Source organism: Prionailurus viverrinus, chromosome D4 (assembly GCF_022837055.1).
Source record: "Prionailurus viverrinus isolate Anna chromosome D4, UM_Priviv_1.0, whole genome shotgun sequence".
Classification (NCBI taxonomy): domain Eukaryota; kingdom Metazoa; phylum Chordata; class Mammalia; order Carnivora; family Felidae; genus Prionailurus; species Prionailurus viverrinus.
The window spans coordinates 81,949,685-81,962,637 of NC_062573.1; the positions used below are offsets into that span (position 1 = coordinate 81,949,685).

Genomic DNA, 12,953 nt, shown 5'->3' on the forward strand with positions numbered 1-12,953 from the left:
AGTATTTTTAGAGTGCTCCATGATAAGTTATCTTAAATTTGTTTTGTATGTATTTTTATGGGATAATAATAAAATAAATCTCTTTCCTTCCAGCCTAGTGTGTTAATTGTAACCTACAAGGAACCTGAAAAATCATCTTCTCAGTTTGGATTCTACAAACAAGCCGAATGGAGGCCAGATAGTACCATGATAGCTGTGTCAGTAAGTAGAATTTTCAACTTCAATAGTGATTTTTATGAAGTCATTACATTGCATTTAAATTTGATTCTTTTAGATGACTTCCATTTTGGTCTTTCCCACCCATTAGCATTTATCTTCTGTGATAGGAATTGCTATACCGATTCTTCTATTCAGGGTACTCTTACAAGTCTTTTTGTGATTCTTCTGCTTCCTCCCTTCCCTAAATTAAGCCTCCCTATTGGCCTCCCTATTTCCTGAGACACACCTATGTGGAAATTAGGACAGCTTGTTACCCTAAGTAGTCTCTAAGTGTTCAGCTGAAAGTAAGGGCTGCACACCTTATTCTTTTGTCTTTAGTCTTCTTACTTTCCTGTTTTGTCCTGGAAGTTTAATCCAAAATTTTAAAACTTTCATCTCTATTCACACAGTACTCCCAAATTTATGTTTTAAAGGCCTGTCCTCCATCTTTAAGGATGCCTCACAAAAATGATAACCTTTATGTTTTTATGGCAAACTAAATTTTCATATCCATTTCGATCTATTTTTGCATTTCTCCTCTGTTCGATTAGTGTGCTTTGGTCTGATTAATTTTACCCTTTCAATCTATGTTTTGTCATTGTCATCTCTTGGACTGTCATTGTGACCTAATCTGAATTAGCCATCATATATATATATGGTTAATCTTTATTGAGCATCTCCTATGTAAATACTGTGATAACCATTATACGTGGATCATCTCATTTAATTTTAAATCAGCAGTTTGAAGTAGATACTGTTATTCTTTGTAGTAAATGAAGTTGTATTGAAGATGTGATTTTTTTTTTTTTTTTTTTTTAGTTTTTATTTATTTATTTTGAAAGAGAGCACTTGCACGCAAGCAGGGGAAGGGCACAGAGAGAGAAGGAGAGAGTGAATCCAGCACAGAGCCCAATATAGGACTCTGTCTCATGAACCATGAGATCATGACCTGAGCCAAAATCAAGAGTTAGATGCTTAACCGACTAAGCCACTGAGTCACCACTTAGGAATTAAGTGTTATATAGATGGTGTATATCAGAAAGAAGGGATTAAATTAGGTATTTAGATTCTATTTACAGGCATAACTTCTGGTGTACTTTGCTTTATTGCGCTTTGCAGATACTGCATTTTTACAAATTGATTATTTGGCAATTTTGGTAATTATCACGATATTTCAAACTTTTTCGTTATTATGTTTGTTATAGTGATTTGTGATCAGTGATCTTTTTGTTACTATTGAGGGTCGTTTTGGGGTGCCATAAACTGTGCATATGAGATGGCAGACTTAATAAATGTTGGGTGTGTGCTCACTGCTCTGGTGGCCTGTTCTTTCCCTGTCTGATCCGTCTCCTTGGGCCTCCCTATATGAGAGACACAACTATATGGAAATGAGGACCGCTTGTTGCCCTACAGTAGTCTCTAAGTGTTCAGCTGAAAGTAAGGGCTGCACACCTTTCACTTTCAGTTGAAAGCTAGAAACGATTAAAAAAAAAGCTAGAAACGATTCCCTTAGTGAGGGAAGCATGTTGAAAGCTGAGACTTCTTACGCTAAACAGCCAAGTTGTGGAAGCGAAGGAAAAGCTCCCGAAGGAAATTAAAAGCGCTACTCCCGTGAACACACAACGGATAAGAAAACCAAAGAGCTTTCTTGCTGATGCGGAGAACGTTTTAGTGGTCTGGACAGAAGATGAAACCGGCCGCAGCCTTCCCTTCCGGGAAGCCTAACCCAGAGAAGCCTAACCCAGAGCGAGGCCCTGACTCTTCAGTCCCGTGAAGGCTGAGAGGGGTGAGGAGCCTGCAGAGGACGAGTCTGAAGCGAGCGGAGGTGGTTTCCGGAGGTTTGAGGAAGGAGGCCGTCGTCCCGACGTGGAAGTGCGGGGAGGGGCACATCTGCTTACTGCTTGGTGCGCTGAGTGTTTTCAGCCCACGGTTGAGGCCTGCGCAGAGATAGAAACGATTCATTTCAAAATATTGTCACTTATTGACTGTGCGTCTGATTGCACAAGAGTTCTGATGCAGTTGGACGGTGAGATTAATGTTGTCTCGCTTGTGTCTTTTAACAAAACATCCATTCTGCAGATCAGAGAGTCATTCTGACTTTCAAATCTTATTGTTAAAGAAAAACGTTTCTTAAGGCTCTAGCTGCCATAGATAGTGGTTCCTCTGATGGATCTGGGAAAAGTAAATTGAAAACCTTCCGGGAAGGAGTCACCGTCCTAGATGCCATGGGGAACATTCATGATTCATGGGGAAAGCTCCAAATACCAGCATTATTAAGAATTTGGAAGAGGTCGATTCCAGTCTTTCTGGATGACGTGGAGGGGTTCGAGACTTGAGGGAAGGAAGTTGATGCAGCAGGGGAACTAGGATCAGAAGTGGGGCCTGATGATGGGACAGAACTGGTGTCATGTCATAAAACGTGAGCAGGTGAGGAGTTGCTGTTCATGGATGAGCAAAGAACGTGGTTTTCTGAGATGGAATCTACTCCTGGTGAGGATGCCGTGAAGACCGTTGAAATGACCATGAAGGATCTATAATATCTCATCAGCCAGCTTGATGGAGCAGCAGCAGCAGAGTTTGGGAGGATTGACTCCGATTTTGAAAGAAGTTCTGTGGGCAAAATGCTATCAAACAGCACTGTATGCTGCAGAGAGAGTTTCATGAAAGGAAGAGTCAGTTGATGCAGCAAATTCTGTTGTTTTATTTTAAGAACTTGCCACAGCCATCCTGACTTTCCGCACCCACCACCCTGTCCAGTCAGCAGCCATCCCCAGCAAAAAGATTTCTAGCTGCTGAAAGCTCAGATGATAGTTGGCATTGTTTTTAACAGTCAAGTATTTTTAAATCAAGGTATGTACACTGTATTTTTAAACATAATGCTATTGCAGGCCTAAATAACCACAGTGTGGAGTAAATGTAACTTTTATTTCAACATTTATTTATTTTGGGACAGAGAGAGACAGAGCATGAACGGGGGAGGGGCAGAGAGAGAGGGAGACACAGAATCGGAAACAGGCTCCAGGCTCTGAGCCATCAGCCCAGAGCCTGACGCGGGGCTCGAACCCACGGACCGTGAGATCGTGACCTGGCTGAAGTCGGACGCTTAACCGACTGCGCCACCCAGGCGCCCCGTAAATGTAACTTTTATATGCACTGGAATACCAAAAAATTCTTCTGAGTTGGCTTTATTGTGAAATTCACTTTACTGAGGTGTTCTGGAACTGTAGCTGCACTATCTCAGAGGTATGCCTCTATTCTTCTGCACTAACTTCTGTCTCTGCTTTCTGTCCTTTTTTTAGTCTGCTATATAATGCTGACCAGGTTAATCATTGGAAAATGGTCCACATGATCAAAATATTAAATAGTTCCTTACTTCTGCAGACTACCAGCTACCTACCAAATCTACCTCCTGCCTACGTTTGTAAGGACAGTGAATTAAGAGTAGTTCAACATATTTAAATTATTTTAAAAAGTCAGAAATAACATATATATATGTTTTTTAATTTTTTATAATTTGTTTTTTATTTTTTACTTTTTTAATAAAAATTAAAAATGAATTAATAGATAAGGATTATTTATTTATTTATTTTTAATATGAAATTTATTGTCAAATTGGTTTCCATACAACACCCAATGCTCATCCCAACAGGTGCCCTCGTCAATGCCCATCACCCACCTTCCCCACCCTACCACCCCCCATCAACCCTCAGTTTATTCTCAGTCTTTAAGAGTCTCTTATGGTTTGGCTCCCTCCCTCTTTTTTTTTTCCCCCCTTCCCCTCCCCCATGGTCGTCTTATAATTTATTGTTAAGTTAGCTAACATACAGCGTATGCACGGTGCTCTTGGCTTCAGGAGTAGATTTGCATGATTCATCACTTACATACAATACCCAGTGCTCGTCCTAACAAGTGCCCTCCTCAGTATTTCCCCCTCTCCCCCACCCCCCATCAACCCTCAGTTTGTTCTCTATATTTAAGAGTCTCTTATGGTTTGCCTCCCTCTCTGTAACTTTTTTTTTTTCCTCTGCTTCCCCCATGCTTCTCTGTTAAGTTTCTCAAATTCCACATAGAAGTGAAAACATAGGATACCTTCTTTCTCTGATTTCGCTTTGCATAATACCCTGCAGTTCCATCCATGTTGTTGCAAATGGCCAGATTTCATTCTTTTCATTGCCAAGTAGTATTCCATTGTGTATATAAACCACACCTTCTTTATCCACTCATCAGTTTATGGACATTTAGGCTCTTTCCATAATTTGGCTATTGTGGATAGGGCTGCTGTAAACATCGGGGTACATGCGCCTCTATGAATCAGCACTCCTGTATCCTTTGCATAAATACCTAGTAGTGCAATTGCTGGGTCATAGGGTAATTTTATTTTTAATTTTTTGAGGAACCTCCACACTGTTTTCCAGAGTAGCTGCATCAGTTTGCATTCCTGCCAACGTGCAAGAGGGTTACCCTCAGAAATAATATTTTTGACAACTGAAAATTATATGAATTTTATTTTTTATTTTTTAAATTGAAGTTTAATTAGCATACAATGTTATATTTTCTGGTGCACAGAGTAATTCGATTCCACACATATATTCTCAGTGCTCACCAAGATACGTGTACTCTTCATCCTCTTTATCTATTTCACCCATTCTCCCTGCACACCTTCTCTGTGGCAGCCACTTCTCACTCCCTCACTCTGTCTTTCAAAAATAAATAAATGTAAAAAAAAAAAAAAGTCTTTTTTGGTCTCTTTTTTTTTTATTCATTTGTTTTGCTTCTTAAATTGTCCATATTAGTGAAGTCATAGGGTATTTGTCTTTCTCTGACTTATTTTACTTAGCATAATACATTCTAATTCCATCCATATTATGTATGGCAAATGGTAAGATTTCAGTCATTTTTATGGCTAATATTCCTTTGCACTTATATATGTATATACATATGTATATGTACACAGACACACCATATTTTCTTTAGCCTTTCATCTTGGGATGGATACTTGGGTTGCTTCCATAATTTGGCTATTATAAATAATGATTCAGTAAGCATAGGGGTGCATGTATCTTTTCAAATGAGTGTTTCCGTAATCTTCGGGTAAATACACAAAAGTGGAATTACTGGATTAGATGGGAATTCTGTTTTTAATTTTTAAAGGAATGTCCACACTGTTTTCCACAGTGGCTGCGTCAGTTTGCATTCCCACCAACAGTGCATGATGGTTCCTTTTTCTCTACATCCTCACTAACAGTTACTTCTTGTGTTTTTGTTTGTTTTGCCTATTTTTGTTTTTACTGGAGGCTCAGGTGGCACATGACAGTTCACAAAATGGCTTCAGGGTAGGGGCTTTTTGTTTTTGATTTTAGCCATTCTCACAGGTATAAAGTATCTCATTATGGTTTTGATTAGCATTTCCCTGATGATTACTCATGTTGAGCATCTTTTCATATGTCTGTTTCATCTGTATGTCTTCTTTGGAAAATGTCTGTGCAAGTCCTCTACCCAGTTTTAATTGGATTAGAGTTTTGAATTGAGTTGTGTAAGTTGAGGGTTTTTTTTTTCTTTTTTAAAGTTAGAGTTGTAGGAGTTCTTAATGTATTTTGGATAATAACTCCTTATCAGATCGATCATTTGTAGAAGTCTTCTCGCATTCAGTAGGTTTCCTTTTTGTTTTGCTGATGGTTTGCTTCCCTTTGCCAAAAACTTTTTGTTTTGGTTTAGTCTCTATAGTTTAATTTTAACTTTTATTTCCCTTGTCAGAGGAGAGAATCTGGAAAAATGGTTATTTGGCCAAAGTCAGAGAAATTACTGCCTATGTTTTTTTCCTAGACATTTTATGATCTCAGGTCTCATGTTTAGTCTTTAATCCATTTTGAGTTTGTTTTCTATGTTTTTTTTTTATGTTTTAAAAGTAGTATTATTCTTCTCTGTGTAGCTCTCCATCATCATTTGTCTTTTTCTCCATTGTGTATTTTCACCTCCTTTTTTAATAAATTGACCATATCATTATTGGTTTATTTCTGGCCTCTTTATACTGTTCTGTTGATCTGTGTGTCTGTGGGCCAGTACTGTACTATTTTGATTATTGCAGCTTCATTGTATATCTTGAAGTCTGGGATTGTGACCTCTCCATCTTTATTCCTCACTTTCAAGTTTGCTTTGGCTCTTCATGGTCCTTTGCAGTTCCATACAAATTGTAGGATTATTTTTCCTAGCTTGGTAGAAACAGCTTGTTGATATTTTGATAGGTATTGCGTTAAATCTGTAGATTGCTTTGGGCAGTATGGACATTTTAACAGCATTGTTTCTTCCAACCCATGAGCATGGAATATCTTTCCATTTGTGTCATCTTCAGTTTCTTTCATCAGTGTTTCATAGTTTTCATAGTCCAGGCCTTTCACCTCCTTGGTTAAGTTTAATCTTAGGTATTTTATTCTTTTTAGTGCAATTGTAAATGGATTGTTTTCTTCTTTTCCTGCTACTATATTGTTAATGTAGAGATATGATACAAATTTCTGAATATTAATTTAGCATCATATGACTTTACTGAATTCATTTATCTGTTGTTGTGTAGTATTTTGGTAGTCTTGAGGGTTTTCTGTATATGGTATGTCATCTGCAAAAAGTCAAAGTTTTACTTTACTATTTTGGGTTTTCTTTTTCTTTCTTTCTTTCTTTTTTTTTTTTTTTTTTTGTCTGATTGGTATGGCTAGGTCTTTGACCACTATGTTGAATAAAAGTGGTGAGAGCGGACATTTTTGTCTAGTTCCTAATCTTAAAGGAAAAGTTCCATTTTTCCCAATTGCAAATGATGTTAACTGTGGATTTTTCATTTAAGGTCTTTATTATGTTGAGGTATGTTTGCTCTAAATTTTTTTTGTTGAGAGTTTTTATTATGAATGTATGTGGTACGTTGTCATATGCTTTTTCTCTGTCTTTTGAAATGATCATATGATTTTTATCTTTTGTTAATGTGTTGTATCACATTAATTGATTTGGGCATATTGAACCACCTTTGCTTCCCTGGAGTAAATCCCACTTGATGGTGGTGATTTTTTTTTTTTTTTAATTTAAAGAAATTCCCTCTATCATTTCTTGTTGTATTCAGTTGACCAGTATTTTGTTGAAGATTTTTGCATCTATGTTTATCAGAGATAGTGGCCTGTAATTTTCTTTTTTTGTAATGTCTTTATGTAGTTTTAGTATCAGGGTAATGCTGCTGTTAAAGAATAAGTTTGGAGGCTTTCTTTCCCCTTCTGTTTTTTTGGACTAGTTTGAAAAGAATATTAACTCTTGTGTAACTACTTGGTAGAGTTTACCTGTGAAGCTTTCTGGTCCTGGACTTTTGTTTGTTGGGAGTTTTTTTTTTTTTATTACTGGTTCATTTTCTTTGCTAGTAATTGATATGTTCAGATTTAGTGTTGTCCTCATTTAGTTTTGAAGGGGTTTATGTTTCTAGGAATGTATGCATTTCCTTTAGATTGTCCAAGTTGTTAGCATGTAATTTTTTTTATATTCTCTTGTATCAGTCTTTTGTATTTCTATGGTATCAGTTACTTCTCCTTCTTCATCTGATTTTAGTTATTTGAGTTCTCTCTCTTGTTTTGATGAGTCTGGCTAAAGGTTTATCAATTTGTTTATTTTTCTAGAGAACCAGGAAACCAGCTTCTGGTTTCATTGACCTGTCTATTGGATTTTTTTAGTCTCTCTCATTTATTTCTGCTCTAGTTTTTATTATTTCCTTCTAATGGCTTTGGGTTTTATTTGTTCTTTCCCTGTCTCCTATACATAAAGTTAGTTTGAGATTTTTGTTTCTTGAGGTAGTCTGGTATTGCTATAATCTTCCCTCTTAAAACAGCTTTTGCTGCATCCCAGAGATTTTGGACTATTTATCTTAAATTTCATTTGTTTCCATGTATGTTTTGATTTTCTGTTTGATTTCTTCATTGACCCATTCAGTGTATAGAACGTTGGTATTTAACCTCCATGTATTTGTGTGCTTTCTAGGTTTTTTCTTGTGATTGATTTCTAGTTTCGTTCCCTTGTGGTCAGAAAGGTGCATGATATGATTTCAGCCTTTTTTTAATTTACTGAAATTTGTGGCTTAATGGGTGATCTGTTCTGGGGAATGTGCCTCATGTGCATGAAAAGAATGTGTAATCTGTTGTTTTTGGATGGGACACATTTTGAGTATATTTGTTAGGTTCCTATGGTCCAATGTGTTATTCAAAGCCATTATTTTTTTGTTGATTTTTCTATTGGGGTGTTCTATCTGCTGATGTAAGTGGGGTGTTAGAGTCCCTTGCTATTATATTACTATCAATTTCTTCTTTTATGTCTATTCATAGTTGCTTTATGTATTTAGGTGCCTCCCACATTGGATGCATAAACAGTTACAATTGTTATATACTATTGTTGGATTCTTCCCTTTATCATTGTGTAGTGCCTTTTGTCTCCTGTTAGAGTCTTTGTTTTAATGTCTGTTTTCTCGGGTATATAATTATTGGTACCCTACCTTTCTTTTCACTTCTGTTTGCATGCAACTGTTTTTCCATCCTTCCCTTCGAATATTCATGTGTCTTTAGGTCTGAAGGGAGTTGTCTTTAGGCAGCATAGAGATGGGTGGTTTTTTTTTTTTATCCATCCAATCAATAGCTTAAAAAAAATTCTTTTTTGAGTGTGACTCCTAGTTCATTTATTGTATGTTTATTTATTTTTGAGAGAGAGAGAGAGAGCAAGTAGAGGAAGGGCAGAGAAAAAGGGGGACCGAGGATCCAAAGCAGGTACCATGCTGACAGGAGAGAGAGCCTGATGCAGGACTGGAACGCATGAACCATGAGATCATGACTGAGCCAAAGTCGGTGCTTAACTGACTGAGCCACCCTGGTGCCCCTCAACCAGTATCTTTTGATTAGAGCATTATTCCATTTACATTTAAAATCATTATCAGGGTGCCAGAGTGGCTCAGTGGGTTAAGCGTCAGACTCTTGATTTTGTTTCACGTTGTGATCTCACAGTGTGTGAGTTTGAGCCCCACATTGGGCTCTGTGCTGACAGTGCAGAACCTGCTTGGGATTCTCTTTCCCTCTCTCTCTGCCCGTCCTCTGCGCGCTCGCGCTCTCTCTCTCTCAATAAATAAATAGATAGATAAATAGATAAATAGATAAATAAGTAAAATAAATTATCAATAGATATGTACTTACTGCCATTTGTTACTTGTTTTATGGTTGTTTTATTGTTCTTTTCTGTTTTTCTTTTGCTCTCTTGTGGTTTGATGTCTTTCTTTAATGATATGCTTTGTTTCCTTTCTCTTTATTTTTGTGTGTGCCTGTTACAGGTTTTTGATTTGTAGTTACCATTAGATTCAGATGTAGCATCTTGTCCATATGATAGTCTGTATTAAGTTGATAGTCACTTAAGTTTGAACCCATTCTTTTTTTTTAAGCTTATTTTTATTTTTTGCAAGAGAGAGAGCAAGCAGGTTAGGGGCAGAGAGAGAGGGAGACAGAATCCCAAGCGCTAACAGCGCAGAGCCCAGTGCGGGGCTCGAACTCTTGAACCGTGAGATCATGATCTGAGCTGAAGTTGGACGCTCAACCGACTGAGCCACGCAGGTGCCCCTCCATCTCCTTCTCTTGAAAGTAGTGGCCTTAAGAAGAAAAGACCTCGTGGTGTCCTGTAGCACAGCGTCCCCTGTTGATCAGAACCAGGCATTTCATAGGTGTTTCCTTTGTGGGGTGGCATGCTGTCATGGCTGGGCCGTGTGTGCCTTCAGTCCAGTCTCTCGCGGTGGCCCACGCTGCCCGTTGTAGGTGCCCTGGACGGTTTGGTCCCTGTGCTGTTAAAGGGCCATTCTGGGGCTGCCGTGGGCTTGTTGGGTGGTGCCAGCAGTCAGACCAGATACCTGTCCTCAGCCCGTCTGCTGGATCTTCATTTGCACCAAACTTCGGGGTGCTCTCCCTGCCTTGCCCCTCAGAGGCTTTCCTTTGTGGGCAAGGCCTGAAGTCAAACAGATGTCTGCCCCAACGCGTCTTCTGGGGCTGTAGTCCCACTGGTGGGTGTGGTTATTTCCCCCTCTCTCTAGAGCAGGCATCACTTCAGAGTAGTGCTGGTCCCTGCTGGACCGTGTGCGGGCATGTCTGGGCAGGAGCTGTAGTGGGTTGGTTGGGCCTGGGCAAGTAGGTAGGTAGAGAGGTAGAGTGTGTTCAGGCTGATGACTCCAAGTGGCAGGTTATCTGAGCTGGGGGGGGGGGGGGGGGGGAGTAGAGAAGTGGTGTCCACCAGCTCTTTTGTTCTTGGACACGTCTCCTAAAGATCCCTGACCCTTCAGCACAGGTTCTGAGATTAGTAAATACATGTGCCTCTGTCCATTTCAAGCTCTTTTCAAACTGTTGTTTCTGTGCTGTATATCCTTGAACTTGTTTGTTAGGCTGGCTCTTTAAGGCCAGGGACTCAGTCTCCTGTTGCCCTCCGCTTTTTCCAGAGCTAAGTCAGCCGCTTTTTAAAGTACCTGGAGTTAAGCCCTGCTGGTTTCCAAACCAGGTGTTATAGGCACTCCTCTTCCTTGAGCAGGTCTTCTGTGCCTAAGGTTCATGGTGTGAGGTCTGCTTCTCTTCCTTCTCCATACTTGTGGTGTCTCTCCCATTTGTGGTTACTCTCCCCGGGAGTTTGGTTCCCAATGTAGTCTCTGCCCCTCCTACCCTTTTTGATGTGTCCTGTCTATGATTAGCTGTGGAAAATCTGTTCTCCCAGTATTCAGGTTGTTTTCTGAGTTACTTGCACTAATGTGGCTGTTATCTAGGTGTATCTTCCATTATTGATAATGAATTTTAAATTTCATTGTCCATAAGTATTGCTGGAATATGAAAATGCTAATTTATTCACATAATTTCTGTGGCTGCTTTCAGGCTGCAATAGCTGAGTCAGGTAGTCCTGACAGCTACCATATGTGACACTTCATCTCTTTTTTGCTCAGTGCACACTGTAAATGACAGTAACACTTTTATAAATCACGTGTTTCAAGTGCCACATGTTGCCATACAGTGACATTTTGTGTAATTTTTATTACTAGTGCATACCTATCATGTCAAAAGAAGAAAACATGAGGAGAATAGGTTTTGAATATCATGCTTTTAAAATACATTGGAGTGGGAGTGCCTGGATGGCTCATTGGGTTAAGTGTCCGATTTTGACTCAGGTCATGATCTCATGGTTTGTGGGTTTGAGTCCCGCGTCGGGCTCCGTGCTGACAGCTCAGAGCCTGGGGCCTGCTTCAGATTCTACGTCTCCCTCTCTCTCTGTAACCTTGCCTGCTCACGCTCTGTCTCTCTCTCTCTCTCTCTCTCTCTCTCAAAAATAAATAAACATTTAAAAAATTAAAATACACTGGAGTGTGGATTAATTTACTGGATTAGATGGAAAATTATTGTCTTAATTATGCAGTGACCCTATAGCAAAGCCAAAAAAATACAATAAAAGTTGACATTATCCAACATAGTATTTATCATAGCATTCCCAACTCATTGAAATTAATAGAAAAATTAGAAAATTTAAGACCATATCTTCACAAAAATGAAAATGAAGGTACAGCCAAAGTAAGTTTAGCTCTTTTTTTTTTTAATTTTTATTTTTTTAATGGTTTTTATTTTTGAGAGAGAGAGAGTGTAAGCAGGGGAGGGGCAGAGAGAGAGGGAGACACAGAATCTGAGGCAGGCTCCAGGCTCTGCGCTGTCAGCACAAAACCTGATGTGTAGCTTTTTTTGGTTTGTTTTTTAATTTTTTTAATGGTTTTACTTATTTTTGAAAGAGAGAGAGAGAGCATGAGTGGGGGAGGAGCGGAGAGAGAGGGAGACACAGAATCTGAAACAGGCTCCAGGCTCTAAGCTATCAGCACAGAGCCTGTGTAGCTGTTTTTTGATGAACTGAGAAATGTAACAGTCCGGCTCAGTGTATTTGAGCAGTCAGTGTAGAGTGTGAAATGATTAGGAATTAATCCCTGTGAATAACATGTATGGGAGAACTTTAGGTGAAAAGGTTTTTATGAAGTTGCAAAAACACCAATCAGTACAATGTGAAGTAGAGTCCACTAAGGTGTGTTTTAACTGATAGCGACAAAAATACACCTGAAGTGGTAAAAGGCTTAGTTGGGCAGTTTATAAAACTAGCACACATGGAAGTGTTTAATGCCTGTAACCATTTTAAGTTTTTAGAAATAGAAGCTGGAATTCGTCGCTTGCCAAACTCCATGGGTCTTTGATGTCTGAGCAGTCAGTGGTAAAGGTTTATTGTGAATTTTTTTTACATTGGGCTGAGATTGAAAATTTTTGAACTTGAAGAACCACCTTAACCACTGAATGAAGAACCGCTTAGACCCTGAATGATTTGGTAGATAATTTTTGCTGTAGACTTAGTAATGTTTCCACATGAATTCAGTCACATCTACAATTTACATATGGTCAAGTCATTTTGGTGACAACTAATGTTATTTGAATCACAATGTCAGGCTGCTTTTTTGTGTTTCCACTGCTGTCAAAAGTTACAAAGTAAGACCTGTTTTTCCAACAAAAATTAGCAGTAGGTATGTTTTCTGAGCTCATACTGAGTTCTAATAGCATATTGCAGAACTTGATGCAATTGTAAAGGAGATGTCCACATTTCATAATCCATTTAATTGTGCAAATGAAGAATGCTTTCACCCTACCTTCAATTGCAAATGATTAATCTACCATGTATTGACATGTTAAATGGCAAACATCAGAAGA

General features: G+C 38.7%; 1 protein-coding gene across 4 annotated transcripts in view; it reads left to right on the forward strand.

Moving 5' to 3' along the window:
• The window catches only part of RIC1 (RIC1 homolog, RAB6A GEF complex partner 1), a 142,925-nt gene that overhangs the window by 38,363 nt on the left and 91,609 nt on the right, over positions 1-12,953 (forward strand). For all 4 annotated transcript variants that reach the window (XR_007146111.1, XM_047829168.1, XM_047829165.1 and 1 more), the window contains exon 2: positions 94-201. Coding sequence is in view for 3 of the 4 variants with exons in the window: in XM_047829168.1 (XP_047685124.1) it covers positions 94-201 (108 nt within the window). In the remaining variant the exon portion in view is untranslated. The remainder of the gene's footprint in view (positions 1-93; positions 202-12,953) is intronic.